Here is a 22,029-nt window from a genome sequence, read left to right as displayed (position 1 = left end):
CATGTCGCGACAGCGGGCAGCTGAAGCCCCCTCCCCATGCCCGTTAAGTTCCTCTCGAAGAGCATTTCGGTGACCCTGCCCCGTGTGTCTGGCACAGCCTTTGATCTCCCGCGGAAAACATGTCGTCGCCTTGCGGTAGTGAGCCCGGGCGGACGGCTGGGGCAGCTGAAGTGGCGAAAGAAGTTTGCTCACAAAACTGGAACTAGCCCAGCTCGTGAGCTCTGAAGCGGCCAAGTCCCACTCGGGTGTGGGCCCAGCCCTGGCTGCAGGGCAGCCTTTTACGAGCTCACCTGAGTCACCTTGACGGCTTCCTCAAAGAAACCACTCTTGCATATGTATAAGATCATCGTAAGAGTTGGTATTAGTTGGTCTTCCAGTTGCCAGAAAGCATAAGGCATGAATGGATCCGGAGACTTAATTATACTCCTCTGCAAGTGGAGATTAAGGCACCCTACATCCCCGTTGTGCAAACCACTTTTGCACTCAATTAATTTCAAGCCTTCTTAGCAGTAAGACCACTGATTTACTTACTTTTAAGCCTGTGCACATTTGTAGACTAAAGGAAATCTGCTCGTTGCTGTGAGGGAAAACAGTCAAGCTGTTAAATGCAAGCACAATGTTGCCCCATATTATGAAAAACAAGTCAAATTTCGGTATCCAAGCACATCCCCTACTTCCAAAGTGTAGATACACATGAAGATACAAACTGCAATATGTGTTCATGGCCTTCGGCATCTAGGTGTACTTCCACAGGATCGCTGGTAAGTGAATTGAGCTTGCAAGTAGCAGTTCACTCAGAGAGCATGTCCCCAGTCTGTGCTCAGGTCATGATTTGCTGCTTCTACTTCGGACATGGGAATAGGTACGAGTGCTTCTTGTTTTTCAGTGACATCTCTACGGTCCTTGGAAAGAGGAATGCCATCTTCTTGTAAACAGTGCCTGTCTTAGTTTTTAAACCATCACACCTAAGGACATAGCTCTTACTCCAGTTATCACCCAGTATCAGTACCTGAGTTAAGTTTACGTCCTTTTGCTCACTTTAAGCCTGACTGAGCATTGCATGCCTCTGGTAACCATGCTCCAGCAGAAGGTGAACTGCAATTCCCACCCAGACAGCTCTGGCACTTCAGCCGAGGCTCATGCATTCCCAAATTACCAACTGATCATCTCAGCAAGACTTTTTTTTACTGCTCCACTGTTGCCTTTCAGAAAAATGCAATGAAACAGATAAGGATCCTCCTACAAGACTATTTCTTGCTCCTTGGAAAATCCTTGAACAACAACAGAAGTCAGTACTAGAGCATCACATTTAGAAATACTTTCTTCTCCTCTTTGATACTGGGAAAGAAGTCAGCCTCAGAATGTTCAGCCTGCCTGCAATGAAAGTTACCTAATAATCAGCTTTCAGGCTACATTAGACAGCATTCCTTCTTTGCTTCCTGATGAAACTGTTACTTAAGTAGGGGCAAAAAAAAGAGAACCACAATGAGGGTTTTATGTTTCAGTCCCTAAAAATTAAATGCTTTTATGTGTTCAAAGACTGGGATCCCAGTATTCATGTAAAAGCCATGAGCACCAGACTTCCTAATAATTTTCTATTTTCTGAAAGAGTAGGTCTCTGTTTTTTTTTCCTTCACAGGTTAGATTTTCTTTACAGTAGCCTATTAACTAAAACATATACCATCACATTAACTTCCTAAGACTGAGGAGGAAAATGAAGCTGCGCTTTCCATATCCTGTGAACATGATGTAAAAATAACACCAGTTTAACCATTTTCTCTTTTCCCAGTCGCGTTCTAAAAAAAATGCAAAGAAAACCCCACCACTGCCTTTTGTACAGAACCAGAGTATACAGGCTTGTATGAGGCCCTCTGTGAGAACATGTGGGTTCTTTTGTAGGTTAAGGAGCAGAAGTATCTACTCACGTGGTCCCAGTTGAGGTAAGATTGTCGATCAATATAAATTTAGGCTGAATGTGCCAGGCAATGAGTGAGGGAAGAACTTGCTGCTGTACCCTATGAAGTACCATGAGGCAAACAGGAAGTTTCTACCCAAGATGCTTTCAGAGTCCAAGTTGCTCCATAGTTGGGCAGCAGCTGAGCAATAATGTTCTTGGATTGTGAATTTGAATGCAGGCACCTATATTGTGTTTCAGTTGCATTGTAAGCCTCTGTGCTTTTCCCTCTGTATTACACATAATGATGATTTTCTATTGTTATTATAGAAAACAGTTCTTTTTTTTTGTGACTTCTTTCATGTAAATTTGTTTAGTACATTATTAAGGGATGTTACAGTTTTGCAGTGCTTTGACTTAGTGAGCTCTGGATGAAGTACTACATTCTTATCCAATGACATTGTATCTCCAGATGCTATTTATATATTGTCTCAATTCATAAACAACATTTGCATAACTGTTATTATAGCACATTTGCCTACTGCATATGCTGTAGGAATACATGCCCGTGACATTAATTACTGATTATCTTTGTAGACAAGAGGCTTTCTATTATAACTGATGAGTAGTCAGGAAAGAGTTGAGCTACTGTTACAGATCCTGCCTGCTGCTGTCTCTGTATTTTTGAGCATTTCAGATGGCATGATTAATCCCCTCTCTCCTTCGTTCTATAAATACATTCGAAAACAACTTACCAGTGATTGTATTTTAAGATTTTCCTTTTGTTTGGAAGCTGCTGTTTCTATGCCATCATCTATACTACAGTTTATTTAGGTGGGTGTTAGGATATAATTGGAGAGTTTAATAGGCTCATCCCATTATGCACAATGTTCTGATGGTGCATGACCTCATTTCAGTTACCTGGCAATTGCTATACAAAAGAGTGATGTTGGCTTCTACTTGGAAGTTGATCAGAAGTACTAACCTTGATGAACATGTATCTTACATAGTGCAAAAATGTACTGGGAAGGAAAGCAATTCAGCTTAATTACCTTTGATTAGTTTTGTACTTAGAGACAGAAAACAGTTTTATTGGTGATTATTTTTATTTACAATTAATTAGATTTACATATGGCATCCAGATGCCTTCAGCCTCAGAATCCTAAAAATCCCCAAACTCGTGCTGGTGGTTAACAAATGTTAGTTTAATATAATTTTAATGTTGCTATTCACAGTGACTGTTAATCAAGGATGTAAGATTTGCTTGTTGGTGGTACATGAAAATAAAACCCATGACCACTGGAATTTTTTTAAGGATTCACAAGGAGAAAAACTTTATTTACAGAAACTGTGTAGGTGAATCAGTTACATATTTAAGCACAATACGTATTTAAGTACAATATGAAAATTGCTTATATATTAAATCTTCTTTTAGAGTGAACTCCAATTATCCTTGTATGATTTGTTGTATATAGCAAAATTACAAAATAAATCCTTCTGCAACTCAAGTACAATACTTGAGTATCGTAACAATACTTTTACATAATATGCTGGAGACTAAGTTCATAGCCTATAAGGAAGATGAAATGTATTTACTTCCTTCCAGCCAAACTGTTCCAATCCATTCCTGAATTTTAATTTATTCAGTAAATTTTATGAAACTGGGACTTGTAAAAAAACTAATAACCTTCAAGTGGAGTCCATCGGTCTACTCTTAAAGCATTACTGTTTTGGGGTTTTATTTTGGCAGAGTTTTGAGTACTATGCTAATTCTTCTCAGTCTTTCCCTCTAGCTCCATAGGCCTGACCCACTATAGGATCAATGTTTACAACTGTCACTGGAATTGTGTTTTCATCTGTTATAAAAAACAGGCTCATTTTACATGCTTTTGGAAACATAGGGATGTGTCTTTCTCTAGAAATAGCCAGGGATTACCTTACACCGGAGTTCAGTCCGGGCTGCAAGCATTCATTCACATTCTGCCATTCCAGTCACGGCAATTCCCATTTCTGGATAAAATACTAGTGGCCCTGCTCCCAGTTCAAGGCTGCTTTTTCACTAATTACATTTGTTTGTTTTTTTTAATATCTAACTTGGGACTAATAATGTCTAAGTAGGCTTCATTATCTTACACAACACTTCGGTGGAAGAACTAGACCAGCTCTGAAGAAACTGTAGCTTAACACCCATTCTAACTTGCAATACTAACTTCTCTCTTTGCTATACTCTTGCTGCCTTCGTTTCAATTCTTTTTTTCGGTTCTAGATCCTCTTTCTCTGATGCAAGATAAGGTTAGTAAGGACTCTAGCAATAACAAGTTTTACCTTGTAATTCTGAGTTTGTTGCACTTGCTCAAGCAGCTTGATAAACTGCTGTGGGTTTGGCTATTTTTTTTTGTCACCTCTCCCCCTGCCCTGAAGTTGTGAACTTCTATCTGGAATAGAGAAGGAAATGGAGCACATAAATTCCTTGACCTTAGGAAGACAGAACGATAAAGATTGGGTCTGTACTGTTTCTGAGGATGCTCTAAAGCCATCCTAAGGATATCTCAGTATACATGAGTGCATTGCAGGTCTCACTTCCAGACTTCTAACATTAGCAAAATCCAAATCCAGGTTTGGCATGTAAAGGTACATGTAAAATATGCCTCTCTAGCCTGTGGAGATGTTAAGATAAATACATAAAAAAATTCAGGACCTGTAATCCTCTGTCTTCAGGCCTTCCCCATGAATTCAGTAAAGTATCCTTTATCATATTCTGTACCAAAAGAAATGCAAACCCTCCCAATAAAAATGAAAGTAAAAGGAATGATGGACTGGTTTTGGTCTGAAGGTCCACTTTAAACATCACTGAGTTCAACTTCCCTACATGAAGCAGGAACACCTTCCACTAGATCAGATTGCTCAAAGCCACATCCAACCTGGCCTTGAACACTTTCAGGCATCCAACAGCTTTGCTGGGCAACTTGTTCCATGTCTCACCACCCTCAGTATAAAAAAATATTTCCTTGTATCCAATCTAAATCTATCCTCTTTCACTTTAAAACTGTTACCCCTTGTCCTGTCACTACAGTCCCTGGTAAAAAGTATGTTTCTTATAAGCCTCCTTTATATATTAAAAGATCTCATAGCCTCTTCTACAGGCTGAGCAACCCCAGCGCTCTCAGGCTTTTTTCCCAGCACAGGTATTCCAACCCTCTGGCTGTTTTCATGGCCTTCCTCTGGACCTACTCTAACTGGATCACGTAGTTCTTGTGCTGGGATGCAGTACTCCAAGGGGGGGTATCACAAGAGCGGAGTGCAGGGAGAGAATCACCTCTCCTGTCGAAGCCCAAGGCTGCAGACAAAGCTTCTCCAGCCCTGGGTATAGCTCATCAATGCCCAAAGTGAAGGAACTGCCCCAGCCTGCCTCCTGAAGAACCATTCCCCTGTCTATGCCCTCAAGCAAGGGCCAGTATGCCTTCAAACCAGTAAGAAGCAGATCCTGCTAGGCGGGGTAGTGCTTTTTATCATGTTCCCCCTTGCTCAACTGGCTCAGGCATGAAAACTCCCCTCAGAAAAGTGGACATTCACATGTAGGCTTGAAGGTATTCATCCCTTCTGATGGGGCATAATTCACTCAACTAGGCTGACTTGACAAGCAGCTGTCATGCAATTAAAAAGTGTCAAAAACCACCAGCCAGAAGCACCCCCAGAATCATTTCTCTCACCACAGGACTGCACATGATCTGCAATGGTACATCAGATTGTGTAAAACTTCCTCTCCTTCCATTCCCCCCCGGGCTGCCTCCCTGTACCCAGCTGCACAACTGCTGCAACCTTCAAGTTGTACCGAAAATAACAACGATAGAGGACTTGAATTCTGGAAGGAATTCATATATAGTAAAGCTTAGAAGTTTCACATTTATAAAAAGTATGTAGCTATGGTTGTGACTATTACTGGTACACTGATACCCAAAACAAGCACTGAAAATGCAGAAAACCCCTATATTAAAGTCAACTGGTAACCTCCAAATAACCCTCTCAGGCTCTGCAAGCACAGAAAAGAACATGCAATAAAATGGAAACTTCTACTCTAAATTAAACATGCAGAGTTATGCACCAAGTCATGGCAGCAAACAGTGTGACAGGCTCCAAAACCAGGCTATGCATTGAACTAATAAAGTTTACTTCAGTGAGGCAACAAAAAGGTGCCGTATGTAGAAATACTATCTTAATGTGTTTGTGGTATTAAAAGGCAGTTTAGTACACTTTGTATCTCTAGCCTGGAATATGATATATAATCCCACAGCAAATTGATATTCAATGAATTTGCTGTGAGTTTCTTGTTTATGTGGGCCAAAATCCCTAAGAAAGATCACTACTTCTGAATAATCTGCCCCAAGTTTGTCAAAGTCTCACCACAGGCTTTATGTAAGTACTGCCTGTTAACCGAAGAACTTGCTTTGCAAATCTAAACCTAGACAAAGTTGCATAGTGTTACCAGATTACATACACACACAAAAGAAAGAAATCACCACAAAACAGGCTGTTTCAGATATCAGAATATTACTTATATTTAATTAAAACAAGTTTTGATTGAAATACATTTACAGTCAACTTTTAGTTCATAAAGCTTTTAGTTCAACTGACTGTTGTTTTTTGGTCCATTAAGGGTAAAGGTACTTTCCTTCCAAAATAAGATACTAGATCCAAGAGTACCCAAAATAACTCTTAAAAGTGGATATCCTTATAGTCAGAGTTCTCAGATGTTTGGTCCTAAAAATCCTTAACTTGTTAGATAACGCATTTCTAGTGCTGCAAAAGCCAATCAAGGTCATAGTTTTGCTACTTTACTCAGTCTTCCGTTGAAGTTTGTTTTTTTCTGGTTGAAAGAAGTGTTTTTCAAGAGCATTGACCAATTCATCTAGTTCCTTCTTCAGCTGTTCAACATCACTGGGAAATGAAATTCACACAAACACAGGAAACAGTGAAACAATGGAAAAGCTAAAAAAGAACATTTTCAGTGCGAGGAATTTTTAAATCTACGGCATTGCTTTAGACAAGCATTTTCTACTAGTGCTAAAAGTGTATATATTTGATTTCTTATGGTAATGCACTGATGTTCACTTTCAACTGACATGCATGAAGACTATGAAGAAACATAATGCCACAATAAAATCTAAAGCAGAATGGCTTGAGTTCAGAAGATCTTCTATTACTAAATGTAAGTGATTAGAAGTGTAATTTTTATATTGTAACAGTATTCTTAGATGACTTTTCATCTGTGAAAAAGCGTTAATATCATTGCATAATTTAATAATTACTTATCTTTAAGACTGTATGATTTCCAAGGCTAATAGTCAAGGATATAATTACTAAACATAAAAGGGTTTGAAATATATTAGAACACTTTATATTTGATTAAATAATTTTAAAGCAACTATGTATGTAAAAAGGGGGTGAAAATATTTACGTTTATTTAAGGCAGAATGCTTTTCCTAATATTGTTTTCACTGAATGCAAAAGTGAGTTCAAAGGAATTTCAGTGACAACAAGAATGTGTCAAAAAATTTTGCAGAGTTGAAGCTTTATACAAACACATTTACCAAAATGACTTTAGTAATATTATTTGATCACAGAGAGCCCTTATCTCACTTAAACAATACCAAAAAGCCACACAGCCTCTATTACACCAAATGTACTGTTGTGACAATACCTGTTTCCAGGGGGTGCGCAAAGTTCGGAATAGTATTTGATCTTTGGTTCTGTCCCACTGGTTCTCATGGTGGCCACTCCTCCATTAGCAAAAGTGAATGTTATCATTTGGCTGCTTTTACTAGTAGGAAGTATCTAGGAATATTAAGAATATTTTTTTTTAAAGCTTGGAAAGAGACCATATATAAACCCATGACTTGATGTCAGATAACATGACAAAAGCATCAGCTAAAATTAAAGTTTAGTTCTGTTTTCTTCAACATTGTGGTCTTGAGACAAGGACAGCCTTTCCCTCAGCCTGGAATCTGGTAGAACTGCATCACCGCTGGGTAGCTCATGTCAAATCTAGGCAGCTCATGCTCTTTAATAGAAGTTGTGCTGTCATGGCATTTCCCAGGAGGAAAGGAAATAGAGCTAGTGGAAAAATATAGAATCCAAAGCCACACCTTAGTAGACAGTTTAACTTGCACTCACAAGAAAATAATGCATATTGCTGTAGCAAGGCAGCAAGATCATCGTATCACCCTTTACAAACTGGAGAGAAAAATACACCACGAAATCTAACAAGAAACCCAACACCCCCCTGCCAGCTTCACTTCCTCTTACCAAGGCAAAGCAATCGTCACCAGTCTAACTTATTATACGACTCAGTATGTAAATATGTTTAGTGTTTCTCCACAGAACGTTTTATGTATGTGTATATACATCACATATGATTTACATGTAATTTAAAAAGATACTTACAGCCTTTTGATCTGGCTGGCTGCTGTCATACCCAGTAGTTAGATCCCTTATTCCAGAAACTTTAAATCTACCGCAGGATTTTGGGTATGTGTTTTTTCCATCAAAATTTCTAAGGTTGTCAAAAAGCTGTTGAATAACTTCAGGATCATGGCAGATGAAATATGAAGCTTTGGTAATATGGAAGCCATACCTGTGAAGACACAACATTACTGAATCCAAGAAGCAATGTTCTAAGGGTTGTACACCAGACACATTATACAACCCTTCCATAAAACAACATTTTGTACTCATGCTCACCCAACTGAAGCATCAGTTCATGCCCTTACAATTTTTAGAAGGTCTAAACAGCTTAATTATCCTATTTTACATACTTTAAAGAAACTTCTGTGCAGATGTCTTTTATTTGTCATGATTAAAACTGAGAAAGTTTACAGCAAAATCAGAAGAAAAAAAGAGAAAGAGCCTTGAAGAGCTCTAAACACCATAGGAAAGGAAGAGATTACATCTAATAGCTTCCTTGAGTGGATTCCAGATGACCTTTTCAAAGTAAAACAAATTCTAGACTGCTTTTTTTCAATCACACTTTAATGAAGTGTTTCTACTCTCCCATACTAAACCAAACTGCTCTGAATGTTGTCTCTCTACCTCACCTGTTTGCTGCCAGGTAATGTGATGCATCAAATACAAACGACCTGGTAACACCGACTTTTCAAAATAGCATGTTGTTCAAAAACATACAAGCCTCGACTGGTTGTTGAAGTGAGCTCTTGCTACAGATCAAGACTTGATAGATATCCTTGACAGCAGTGACAATCTGAGGGGCAGAACTGCCATTAGTACTAGGATGTTCATGCTAGAAATCTGAAAGGCTTCTTAAATAGGGTCATGTTTATACCTAAATGGACATCTTGAAGGTTAATAGTAGTTAAATTTAGTCTTAAGAATTCAGTAAGGGAATTAACAAAACCTATCCTGTAACTGAAAGAAGCGATAAGCCTACCAGGACTGTGTCCTTTTCCTCATCTGCATTTACTTCGTTGAGACAGATTCCCCTTCTACATTCCCAAAATACAAAATAGAGTTTCTTCTGCTTCAACTGTAACTCACAAAGCAAATCTGACAAAAAAGTATAGTAGTGAGTAGAAAACTGCAATTCTATACTAGCCAGAAACAAAAATCAAATACATACAAAACAACCCCCCAAAACAAGAACCCTCCTTCCAGTTCATTATCAAACATCAGTTTAACAGAGCAGATTTGTATCTTTCTCTAGATCTGTAGCTTTGCCACAAAAAGTGACTATGTGCAGTGACATCTTGCAGACTGCTTTTATGCTAAAGCAGCTCTGAGTCCTCTTCAGTGGCTATGTACACAGCAGCACTGTGGCACAGCTCAATTCCACTCAGTTAAATACTCCGAAGTCAACCTGAAGCAGGTGTTTACTGAATTAGAATTTAAAACTAATAATAAAAAACTCTCAACCCAGAGGTCAAATATTCAATTCTTGAATATGCACTTGCAGCTAGTAGCATTTAAGGGAATTCTCACATCAGATGCTGTATTTGCTGCTCTAGGTATGAATTCCTCTTTCATGCTTTTGTATTACACAATTTATCTATGCAGTGTAAGCAAGTCTTTGCCACTTGATTCCTTCCTAAAGAGATGATGAAACAAGCATGGCTAGTGCTGGACATAAATGAGAACTCAGAACTGGCAAAACAAGCAGCACAAAGGCTGGAGTTTTCCACGAGTCTCTCTGCAGGTTCCATACTCCCCTGTTAGTGTCTATGACACATGAAGAGCTGGAGAGTACCAAACAGCCTGTGCTGCTCTCTCTGTTGAAAAAACAACCCAAAACCTCCACAAAAACCACTCCCTGTCCCATGAAATCCAATAGTCATCTTTGCTATTGATTTCTTTGAACCCATCAAAAAAGAACAAAAGAAAAAGTAGTGCCTCATATTAAAAGCTCTCAGAGGGATACCCAGCTGTATATAGCCAAGAGTAATGGCCAGTCACAGCGCTTCTGCATAATCAGCTCAAATCTCATTAATCAGGAGCAGAAAGAGCAAAGGACAACCAAAACTCAACAACAATCATCCATCAAAAAAAAAAAAAAAAAAGACAAAATAATATAATAAAAAGCCTAACTTTAGAGCCAACTAGAATTAATTTAATCACAAGTAGCCCTGCAAGGACAGAAGCAAGCTGGTTTCTATGTATAGCATAAGTAAGCCAGAGCCACTTGGATCCATTCTGCCATCAACATCTTTATGTGTCTGGCTCATTGAAGCAGCAAGAAGCACTATGACCTCTATAGCTCAGCAATACAGCTGCCAAAAACCTGCCCAATCTTCTGTAAAAGGATCTCAGTGCAGAACTTCCCAAAAGGGAAAAACCATTCAGACAAGCAAACAAAAACACCACAAAGATGCCATTAACTAATAAAGAATTAGTAAGGCAGTTATTATATTTAAAATACCTTAAAACAACACAAAAAGTCATAAATATATTCATGTCTACAAGGCAGGAACACTTTCTGGAAGATTACTATTAGCACAGAATTGTCTTAATGGTACAATAACCCACAGTTTATTTCTTTATAAACTATAGGCTGCTACTGAGTCCCTATTAATCCCCATATGTGAAACTGAGAAAATCCAAAAAATAAAAAATTAAAGTTGAACTCACTCATCATAGACAGCTTTCAGCTGCTGAGACAAAGACAAATTCCTGGTTGCCAAAAAGCTGGCCATCTCTGCAGTTATAACAGCAGCACTGACACCATCTTTGTCCAGAACAGCAGGACAGCACATATACCCTAAACAAAGAACATCAGATATAATTTGACACATTTTTAACAGGAAATAGGATGGGGAGGGAAGGTTAGCCAACATATTTTAAAGGAGAAATGCACATTACCATAGTACAGACATCTTAGAGTCAAACCAAAAGTAGAAAAATTTTATCTTCTAATCAGTGTCAACTTTATTAAACAAGGTATTTAATGGAATTTGAAGACAGAGATTTGCATTATATCAGTGCCACATGCTCCCAGGTCCTTATGGAGCTTTCTTGAAAGAGAAATGTCACACTGCAGGAACAATTCAAGTATAGCATTGTCTCAGATGCGATTACCTTACACAGTAGTGTAAGGTAACACTGATAATTATCTGTGAAATTAGTCACATTACCTGGTTTTCAGGTACTGAGATACTTAAGAAATAGCATTATAGTTTTACAATTTCCTCCTCATGAATTCCTAACTTTTATTTGTGGCTTTCAACCATGGCTTTCCAGTTTACAAATGTAATTTGGGGTAGTTTTTACTTTATTTTATTCACATTTACACTTAGCTTAAATCTGTCAGGTAAAAAAACTCAACTTCAAGTCTGAAAAATGCATTTGATTTTTTTTATAAACCAGTTTATGCAGAATTTGCAGTCCAAATCTACATGGCCATGCTACTGTAGATATAAATCCCTAGCTCACAAACTTTGTGCTAAGCAGAGATACAAACGTTTTAACCAGTAGTATCAACTAGCCAAAGAGAAAATTATCTGTCACTCACTGGAAATACACCCATTGTATTGAGGACACCCTTATGTTGCATCCATTACTTTTTTTTTTTTTTTTTTTTTTTTTTTTTTTTACATTTTACTTCATTACTGAGACACTAACAGAGCCCTGGCAAAGGTTGCCCAGAGAGGCAGTAGAATCTCCTTCTCTGAAGATATTAAAGAACCATCCGGGGCCAATCCTGTGTGCCCCAGGGTGCCCTGCTTGAGCAGGAAGGTTGGACCAAATGACCTCCAGCAGCCCCTTCCAACCTTACCCATTCTGTGGAATCTCTGCAATTCTGTCATTTTTTGCAGTAGTTCCATTTTCACTATTTTGCAAGATATGAAAACACAACATTCTGTTTTTTACCTATAGCCTCTTCAAATGCAAAAAGAACAGCTTTTCCCTGGTCCATGAGCTGTTTGGCACGGTTGCCCATCCACTTGAAACCTGTCAGTGTTTCCTACAGCAGTGAGGAGAAATCAAAGGCATTAAAAAGAAAAGCAGTGTTTTACAAACATATGACACTTAGTAGGAAAGCTAATAAAAGAACATGGAATAATGTGTAGCATATTGCTTACCTCAAAGTGAAAACCTTCCTTTAGTGCAATTGCTCTCAGGATTTTGGAAGAAACAGTACTGGATAGCATGTAGACATCTTTAATGGCATGAGTATCCCTACTGTTATTTTTCCAGCAAGTGAAGATCCACCAGCCTAAAAGAGCTCCTAGTTCATTTCCAGAAAACACTTTCCATTCACCACTAGAGGCAAAGAAATATTAGAAAGTACATGAACTCAAAGGATAATACAGGGGGAAAAAAATCTATTGGTTCTTCTAGAAATGAATATTAAAAAATAAACCCCTGCCTTGGAATTCCAAGTAACAGTAACAAGATATCACATATTCATTATGAACAAAAAAATTCCTCCTCCAAAGCATTCTGAAACTGCTATCTCTCTTCTCCACCATACACATAAGCTTTTGCATTTATCCAAAGATGAAAGTGATATTTCCAACATATTTTAAGTAAAACAAAAATGTTCAGCAGACAAATTATAAACTTAGTGATTAAGACAAGCACAGAGACAAAAATACAATTCTCAAGTGATCAGTATTTTTAGTTGACCTAGTGATAAATACTTTAAATTTAATCACAAATACATCAATTGGTCATTGGGAAGATTGGGGAAAAAGCCTCCAATGGGTAAAAAAGATTAATATTGATGTGTTGCTAGAACAGGAAAAAAAAATGAAGAAGAAAAAGACAAATGTCAAAATTGTCAAAAAAATTCCCCATCACAAAAGGGGACAAAGACACTACCAGACTGACAAAACCAAGACCTACAGAAACAGTACCTGTTGTGAAAGAGAAGCAGACTCAGTCTCCTGCATTTATTGATGCCAACAGGCACAAAGCAATGCACAGCGGCAACTTAGTGTAAGAGCGCTGAGAGAGTGTGCTCTAGCAGGGGGTTCTGTCAAAGAAGAAGTACAGATACTGTAGAAGCCCATATTAATATTTGATTAGTGTATGAAAAGCTACAGCAGAACTCTGAGAGGACACAGGACTGGAAGTTAGGAGACAACTAAGACTGGCTAAACAACGAGCATAGAGGTAGCAGAATGAGAGCACCACACTCTAACTGGTAATGGATACAATGAACTAACATCCGTCTTCAAGTTTCTGGTAGCTCTAACTTTTCAGACAAAAAGCATGAATGATTTTGCATTCTTGTTTTAACCCATCATGAGTAGCATAATCTGAAGCTTTTTATACCTTGTCCTCAATGCTGAATTGCCAAATGAGGCTGGCACAGAACAAAACCATTGAAATATGAACCTTCCAACTAACACTGGCCAAGATACAGCAGAGGGCCCACAAAAGACCATTCTTCTTTTAAAGACAGAGTAACCTCCTTAGTTCATGCTGTGAGGCTAATGAGTTTAAAAGCACCCCAAAACCCCAAAGAAAACACTGCCACTTTTAAGCCTACTATTAGACCAAAAGAGGTTCTCTGTTGAGCAAAAAGGGTATTTGCACTCTCCTTTTACTGGACTTTTGGAATTTGTCTAGCTGATACAGATTCAACTATTTAATTCATCCACAACCACTGAGGACATCTAGTAGATGTCCGTATCATCCCTTGGGTTCCAAAGACTATTGACGTAATTTTACATCCCTCTTCTGGCTCTCATGCACAGGGAATTCATATCTGCTGCCCCAGCAGATTTTTTTTTTCTGCTCCTCCCTGAGCTGAAAACGTTGAAGCTTAGTTTTATTAAGGATTTATAGTTTCTAACTGCTCAGATTAGTTTCTGCTTTATCAAGAAGAAAGTCCACTATTTGTAGATATGATACCAACTGCTTGAGCTTCAGCTTTCTTTTATTCATCAGATAAAACCATAATACAGAAATGTAAACAATTGTATAAGTACAGGGTATCAGAGGGCATGAAATAAGGGGACAGCCATATTGAGTCAGAACTATAGGTAACATTTCACAAATATGAACAATTTATGCTGACTGAGCAAGTTTGCCTTTTGAGATCCCCTTCTTTGACAGGGTATGCAAAGATAAATAATGCATATATAGCTGGTTCTTGAAAGGGAGAGTAGAAATGACTACACCAAGAAGTACCAAACAGTGAAAAACCTCAAGATGAAATGCAAATATGTAACATTATGTAAAGAAGTGAAAAACTGAGCAAGAGAAGCACTGTCTTGGGGTGACTTTATGATGTGTATCCTGTATCGTTGCTCTATGCCCAGAAATTAATTTTGTGCCTTTCTATGCCTTTAAACTGAGCCTGAGAGGGGGAAGAGAAAAATAACTGAGCAGAACTTTCAAAGCAGTGTTTCAAGGACACACAGAGATAGAGACAGCTCTGCATTCAGCTGCGGCACGAGCGGGAGGAAGCACCCGGCTTGTTTTTTTCCAGCCAGCTTTCGGCCAGTTTTTTTCAGCTCCTTTTCCTCTGGAGAGTTGAACTTTGTTTTCCTGGGACTCTGATTTTTCCCTCCTTCTCTGCCGGATGGTTTCAACGTCAGAATACATTGGGAGGACTTTCCACTGAGGCTTTGGCCCTGGAGGTGGGCCCACCACCATGTCCCAGCTCCAAGGAGGGGGAAAGAGAGACTACAGAAGGACTCTGAAATCTTCCCGGGTTTCTCTCAGCAGAGTGAGAGGTTTTATTATTATTTAGCATTATTATCCTTTTCCTGTGTGCTTGTTAAATAAATAGTTTTATCTCTTTCACTTTCTCTAGAGGGAAAATTATTTTTTTCCCGAACCTGGTGGGGGAGGGCTGGTTTTAACCTGCCTTCTCTCAGAGGACATATTTCCAAATTTGCCCAAACCGGCACAAGAAGCACAAATCATCTAATGATTAGTAAAATGTTTGGTTTAAAAGAATTTGAGAAAGGAGACACTCATACTAAAGAACAGAGATTATCAGGGAACTATACAGATTCTCCTGAACTCAAGTTATTGTTTAATAAACCTAGTATGAAAGAATGTTTGTCAGTATTATGTGGAAAAATTCTAACAGAAAACCTACCTTTGAAAAGGTATAGCACAGTAACAATGATTCACATGCTTCTGTGCATGCCTGAAGCACAGCAAGTGTCAAGTATTTATTCAGGCTTCTGTACAGTGTCTAATATTGATCATTATTTCATATCCTGCCCCTACTGTGGTCTGCTTCATACAGCCCTCTCACACTTCTGTGTGTTTTCAATCCAAAAAATTGCTCCTGTGACTATTCTTCCTCTGCAACACAGGTAGCAAGAATTCTCCAAATGAGCCTAGCCTTGGAGTAAAAAATGTCAACGGCTTGCATTACTTTATTACCATACCTCTCTTGTTTCTCTGCCACTGCCAGTCGATCAGCATCAGGATCATTTGCTAAAATGATTCTTGCCCCATCTTTTTCAGCCAAAGCAAAAGACAATGTCTGGAAAAGTGGCAAGCAGGACCAGATGAGTATTAATATTCCCAAATAATATTTTCACTTTATAGGTTTTAAGTAATTTTCCCAGTTTATTTTATCTCAAACACCCAAAATCATTATATGTCTCTCAAAAAACCCATAAACTTCTAGCCTGGCAGCAGTAGAACATAGTCAGGACATTTAACTTTACCTACATCATTCCACTTCGGTAGCCCAACTTAAAAGCTACCTAGATTTAACAGGATCTTTCAGTAACAAAGTGTAACAGAAATAGTTGCAGAAACTCCAGCCACCTGTTGGGACCTCTCCTGCCCCCTCCTGGTGTTGTGTCAGCACAAAATAGTAGAAGCCTTCCAAAACCAACTGAGGAGATTTTTATTATTATTTTATTTTTTTAAGTTCACTATCACTTTGTTCTATGTGCAGATCCTGCCCATTCTGTTACAGCACAGAACAAGTTAATTGAAAGTTATAGCTAATTACTACCTGACTGGTTCGAAGAGGGTTATGTCAATGAAAGGATACCAGCTAACTCTTCACTAAATGTAAAGGCTATGGAACAGATTCAAAATAGACCTTCCACCAATATCTACAGCTGTGACTTCTGGCAAAAAGGAAAACACTGAAAGACATCACAACTATAAAAAAAGCCAAAAACAAACTATTTACCAGAACACCTTTGCCTTCTTCAGGATTTGGATATTTCACTGTGGGAAAGTCTGGATCAGGATCTTTCTGCTCCGGAACAGCAAAAGGAGGGCTAAGGTCAAATGCCTTGAATGCCAACTGCACAAATTTATGTCCTACGCCATGCACAGAAGTATGAACAAATTTCAGGTTTGTTTCCTTGTTTATGTTCCTGAAATAAAACAGGTTAACAGTAAACTTGGACATGGAAGACTGTTCTGCACAAAACTGACTGTTTGGAAACAGATTCAATTCAGTATTCTGTAGCACTGTTAAAATTACAAATTAAAAGAGGTCATATTTTAAAAGTAATGGCTTGAAAATTGGCTTAGCCTAATTTTTCAACAATATGAGTCACTCTTGGCATCCAATATCCTGGTACGTGCAAATCACCAGAGTAAGAAAAGACAGTGCACTCTACACATCCCAAAGAAGGCGAGTGAAAAACAAATACAACTGACTAAAGAGACTCTTCATCCCCAACTCTAGCATTTAAACCACCCAAAAAGACTGTGAACACAGTGAGTCAACAGCAGCCTGCCCAATTTGAGCACACTCATTTTAAGAAGCACAGCACTGAAAGTGTTGGACATACCTAAAATCATGCAAACTCCTAAGGAGACATTTAATTCCAATTCTGACAAAGCAGTGTATTTTCCCAGCCTTCTAGTAACTCTGACTGTTTTTAGCAAGAGTAAGAACCTGGTTACTGGTGGTTAAAATTTTGGCATAAAATAAGCAGATCTAAAAGGTTGATACTCATCTAATACATAAATCAATTCTAACTATTAATCACCAAGAGGAACATCCACTTCATTTTGCTAAGTAAAGATTTTACTGAGGAAGTGACAGGAATAGGCTGTTGTAAGGCACCCAAGGCTACCAGGAGCACAAGCAGGGCTGGAATGACAGAGCAAGACCTCCTTTGTCCAGAACTGGCTTAACAACCTGGTTCACTGTCTCTCAGAATGTTGTTTTAAGGCTGGTGGGCTGTCCATGTCAGCTCACCTCCAGCAGCATGAGAGAGCCCCAGTCTTGCTGTGGCACTTGGCTGATGCATGCCATGAAAATACAGGGAGATGATACCATCAGAAATTTGCTCACTTTGCTGGGTTAGACTTCTGCCAGGACAGCTTTATGAACTGGCTTACTACACTGCTACACAGCTGCCAGTGCTACCACAAAAGATGTCAAAAAGGCACAGGCAGAACTGGGTCATGGCAGGATCATTTCCATCAATTTAAACTGCCCTGCTAACATACTCGATGGAATATCCTGTTTTCTTAAAGGAATTAACACCAGTCACCTGTAAAAGCACTGTTTCTGTATGTCTTTGAAATACTCCTTATTGACCATTGCATATGGATCATGAAGTAGTGGGCTGCTGTCAATCAGTTTTTCATCCCAAGCCTGAGGCCATGGTTCTTGGTTCTCCTCAATAGCCTGAGAAATTCCTTTGTCATGAGGGGAAATGATCTGAGCACCATTTTCCCAGTAAACCTAAATAAGAAATAGGGTGAGTATTTGATCATTAATCTTGTAAGATAGTTTTGTTATGTTTTTTGTTGGTTAAGGTGCAGTACATTCAGTAGAGTATTACAGTAAATTAGGCTTAGGTATACCCAAAGTATTCTGTTCATATTCTCAGTGTTTCTTCTCACATCCCATTTTTATTCTATTAAAAAAAAGCAGTTTAATTTTATCGAAATATATCAAGATCCATAATGAAACACAAAACAAGGCCCAGTCGTTTATTGAGAAAACTTCCACTTTTGTATTTTGGAAACAGTCTGCATGCGACTGAATGACTGGTGCACAGGCAATTCAGCTGTGATTTCTTCAGCAGCTAGCAGATTACAAAGGCATTACTTCCTGCTTTCTAGCAAGGTAGAGAGACTAGTAATTAATTTAGTCTATAGCATGATAGGAACTATATACAATTGCATTAGTTTCTCTACATGGAAAAAAAAAGAGACAGAAAATAGATCATATTGGAATACCTTGTAACCATTGTCTTGTTTTGGATTATGGGAAGCAGTAACCATAATTCCAGCACAAAGCTTCAGATGAGTTACTGTGTATGGCTGTAAAAAGAGAAAGTTACCTGAAGCAGAATGCACAACATATTACATATTATTTCTTCTCATGTATATATAATACTTCCATAGTGCTGAATGAAAAGAAAGTCAGGATGTGATTCCGACAAAGGCTTCCTAAAGGAGAAGCTAAACAGTACTTGGTCCACTAGACTCCATGTGGCACAACTTTAGCTCTTGTTTTTTCTCATGCATTTTTCCATTTATACGTTACTAATGTTGTTCCAGATGCTTTGTGAATCTCTACGGTAGTGTGTTTCTAGAAGGAAGGCAGATGCATGTCTTGCTTACTGTAGAATGACTTCAGGTACCTGAAGCCTTAGAGGGTGCCAAGTCTGTTGGGGTAATGACAGAAGTCTGCATGGAGCAGAGAACTACAACTCAAGCAGTCTCATCCATACTGTCTTTTGGGAGCAGCCTGGGGAGCAACTACTCCATTGGGGCTCAGAAGAGTATTGTTTTGGAGAAAGCTTTTAAAAATTAGCTCAAGACAGATGGAGTGAATTAAAAATAAAGCATTATTCATGAACACAGGTCCAATTTTTGTTTACTCCTGGCTCTTTATTTAATAGTGAAATGCAATCAGCTGCAGTTCTTGCAACACCACTTTAAGATGCACTATGAAGAATTTGACCCTAAATCTACAAAAAATTGTATCAGTATAAGAATGCTATGTAGAAAGTTTTTATACCACTATGTTTTGTTTGCAATGATCACTGGAGAAACTGGTACAGGGGGAAATTACTGCTTTTAGTACAAGGGCCAAGTGCAGGTCTTTTCTGTATTGCTCTGGAGACACCTGGTGTTCTGATGGGGGCATCAGAACACAATCCAACATCCCTTCTGGCAAAACATCACTGCACTCCAACAACTTGCTATTTTGGATTCCATACCTGCCCTTGCCCCTCCTCCCCTCAAAAAAAGGAAAAAAAAAAAAAAAAAGGTTAAAGTCCAGCCAAATCACAGAACCAAACGTGAGTGTATGTTTCAGACTTCACAGCAATCTAGACATGATGAGATGCTTCCTGCAAGATGCCTGCCTGAAAACAGGAATAAATAGAACTGCATCCCACTGTCCTGACATTCCACATTCTCCCTTCTTTTGCTATGGATGTTGTAAACCAAACATAGCTAAATAAGTACGAGACTAACTGCAGGAAGAGCTTAAAAAGTAGGAACTGGTTTGCATAGTTATTCTTAATTTAAGTAATACAAGGTATCGGACAGAATTTGTGTATATATAAAGCAGATATAGTACATAAAAAAATACAATAGAAAAACCTACCACAAAAGGAGTTGGTACTATATCAGAGAATAGATAAACTGGAACTCCCTGACTGATGAAGGTATTGGCAGCAAGTCTTGCAAACCTAAATAGGAAGAAAAGATACCCAGGGAATATATTAATTTTCTTACCAATTAGTTTCCTAGAATTCACAGCTCCTCCTACCCTAATGCAATTACAAAATTCCAACAACCAACACCTACACTTATCAATACATCTCAATTATTATACAGACACAATTTAAATGTGTTCCCTCACTATTCCCAATAGATAAAGCACAACTCTAAGAACTGCTTTGGCATTACCAAAATGTAAAAGTACTGTAAATCCCACACATTATTCACTTTACAAAAAGAAAACACAGTTGAAGTAGATATAAAGCCATAATGTATTACACAAGGCATCTACAAAATACTAAATACAAAACCTAAGAAGTACCTTTTGCTACTACCTCCACTGGAAAGATGAGCACGAGCATCAAATCCAATCACAACTCCTCTCTTTTTCAGGTCACTGAAATTCTTCTCAAGGTATCTGCAAAATCCCTGAAAACAACAACAGATCCACCTCATTAACCTGATCCTGATGTTTAATTTATCATAGCATTAAGATAATTGCTAAGATGCTGATGTCTTAGGAAGCTGAGCACATATAGCATCTCACTGAACTGCTCTGGGATTCAGCTTGTCCAGGACCAATAGACACCACGAAATACCAGAAACCTTCAAATCAATACTGCAAACCTGGACAGCACCTAAGTATTTTTTAAAATATCAGAACCAACTCCAAAAAGGAACAGGTAACACAGTTAGTCTGAACTGCAGGTTTTGAGAAATGATTCAGCTGCCTTAGGTCTCACATGAGGAAGAGAACAGCTGGCCAGTGTTTCAGGTTTTTAATCGAATCTCACCCTTAATAATGACATCTCTTCAGCACATGATACATCAACACTCCAGGTTGCAGTAATTCAAGGTTCTGGGTTTTTTCCCCAAGTAGATCTACTTTAGGATCTACGTATGTATACATACCCTCACTGCCTTTATGTAAATCCATGTTCAACACACACAAAGCTTAGTCAAATGTTGGCTACCTTTGGGGTTTTTTTGTAGTTGTTACAACAGCACTGTTACACTTGAGCTTAACTGCAGCTGTGTGTAAATTAAATTGCAAATCAAATATGGAAAGTAACTTCTTTTAATGGTTTAATAGCTCCTCTCTGCTTGTTTTCAGCGATCAGCACTCAGCTAATAATTGTAATTTAAATTACTTCTGAAAACTGGAAGAATAGGAGACAACTTATATTTCCACTGACTACTCATTTGCTTGCCATAAATGAGGCTCTTCCATTCATATACACAACCAGTTAAGTGAGATAAAGTGCTGAACACAATACCTGAGTTGTCTGGATAATAGTCAAGTCATTCATGTGGGAAATCCCTGCTCCCATGGCAGCTCTGAGCCCTGCTGTGCCAAACTCCATCCGTGAGCCAAAGTATTTCTGCAGTTCTCCGGCATTTCCTTCCGCAAGCAGTTGTTTCACGATTGCGTAAGTTTTTGGATTCTGTTGATACAAAATTCAGTTATTCTAAATGAGGTTTTGTTTTACAGAACTGATTTTTTGTCCCAGCCCCTGGGTTTCAGGGTCAAAACATGGCACACAACTTCAAGAACACCAGAACTCCTGCTGTCTTCTTAATTTTAAATCAGTACAATCTCAAGTAAAAAGATTTAAAAGATGTCTATTTTAATGTTTTCTATTTTTAAAAACAAAACAAACAAAAAGCAGCACATTCACAGTTCAGAGAATTTTTCCTCATCACAACACAATAATTACACTAAACATTTAAGAAAGTAAGTTAAGCTGATAATTAAGAAATATTTGTTATTTCTATAAAACTATATGTAGAGTTTAAAACAAATTAAATTATAACCTTGTCCCAAGACTGGCTAGCACCAGAGGCAGCAGCAAAACTAAGCAGACTGGGTAGAAGAATTTCCAACATATTTACAGGTAATGCTTGTAAAAATAAGTGCAACCCCAGCATGAAAGCCTAGAAACTACAGCCAAATTCTTAAATAAAATGACTGGAGAGTGGCAACAAAAGGGCCATGT

At 38.4% G+C, this 22,029-nt stretch overlaps 2 protein-coding genes across 2 annotated transcripts in view; both read right to left on the bottom strand.

Moving 5' to 3' along the window:
* The window catches only part of TBC1D1 (TBC1 domain family member 1), a 115,400-nt gene extending 115,027 nt beyond the window's left edge, over positions 1-373 (bottom strand). Inside the window, exon 1 of the mRNA XM_017744568.1 lies at positions 291-373. The gene's annotated coding sequence lies outside the window, so the exon portion shown is untranslated. The remainder of the gene's footprint in view (positions 1-290) is intronic.
* A 6,052-nt stretch (positions 374-6,425) lies between these two features.
* PGM2 (phosphoglucomutase 2) lies at positions 6,426-21,506 on the bottom strand. The gene is made up of 13 exons (XM_008641363.2): positions 21,310-21,506; positions 20,355-20,461; positions 19,917-20,001; positions 18,536-18,619; positions 17,842-18,035; positions 16,518-16,707; positions 15,754-15,851; positions 12,478-12,658; positions 12,266-12,359; positions 11,027-11,156; positions 8,336-8,525; positions 7,593-7,726; positions 6,426-6,829 (listed from the first exon to the last, which is right to left on the bottom strand). Exons 1-13 carry the CDS (start codon positions 21,394-21,396, stop codon positions 6,727-6,729), a joined length of 1,677 nt encoding a protein of 558 aa, XP_008639585.1. The 5' UTR covers positions 21,397-21,506; the 3' UTR covers positions 6,426-6,726.
* Between the last annotated feature and the right edge of the window lie 523 nt (positions 21,507-22,029).

Source organism: Corvus brachyrhynchos, unplaced genomic scaffold (genome assembly GCF_000691975.1).
Source record: "Corvus brachyrhynchos isolate BGI_N302 unplaced genomic scaffold, ASM69197v1 scaffold17, whole genome shotgun sequence".
In the NCBI taxonomy this organism is placed as follows: domain Eukaryota; kingdom Metazoa; phylum Chordata; class Aves; order Passeriformes; family Corvidae; genus Corvus; species Corvus brachyrhynchos.
This window is presented reverse-complemented; position numbering and strand designations above follow the sequence as displayed.

What these genes read in the sequence shown, in the direction of transcription:
- PGM2 (XM_008641363.2), bottom strand. Translation starts at nt 21,396, where the DNA reads ATGGAGTTTGGCACAGCAGGGCTCAGAGCTGCCATGGGAGCAGGGATT. An exon ending in CTATTATCCAGACAACTCAG is followed by an intron (nt 20,462 to 21,309) that starts GTATTGTGTTCA and finishes TGTTGTTTTCAG; the next exon opens with GGATTTTGCAGATACCTTGA. An exon ending in GCCAGCCAGATCAAAAGGCT is followed by an intron (nt 7,727 to 8,335) that starts GTAAGTATCTTT and finishes TAATATTCCTAG; the next exon opens with ATACTTCCTACTAGTAAAAG.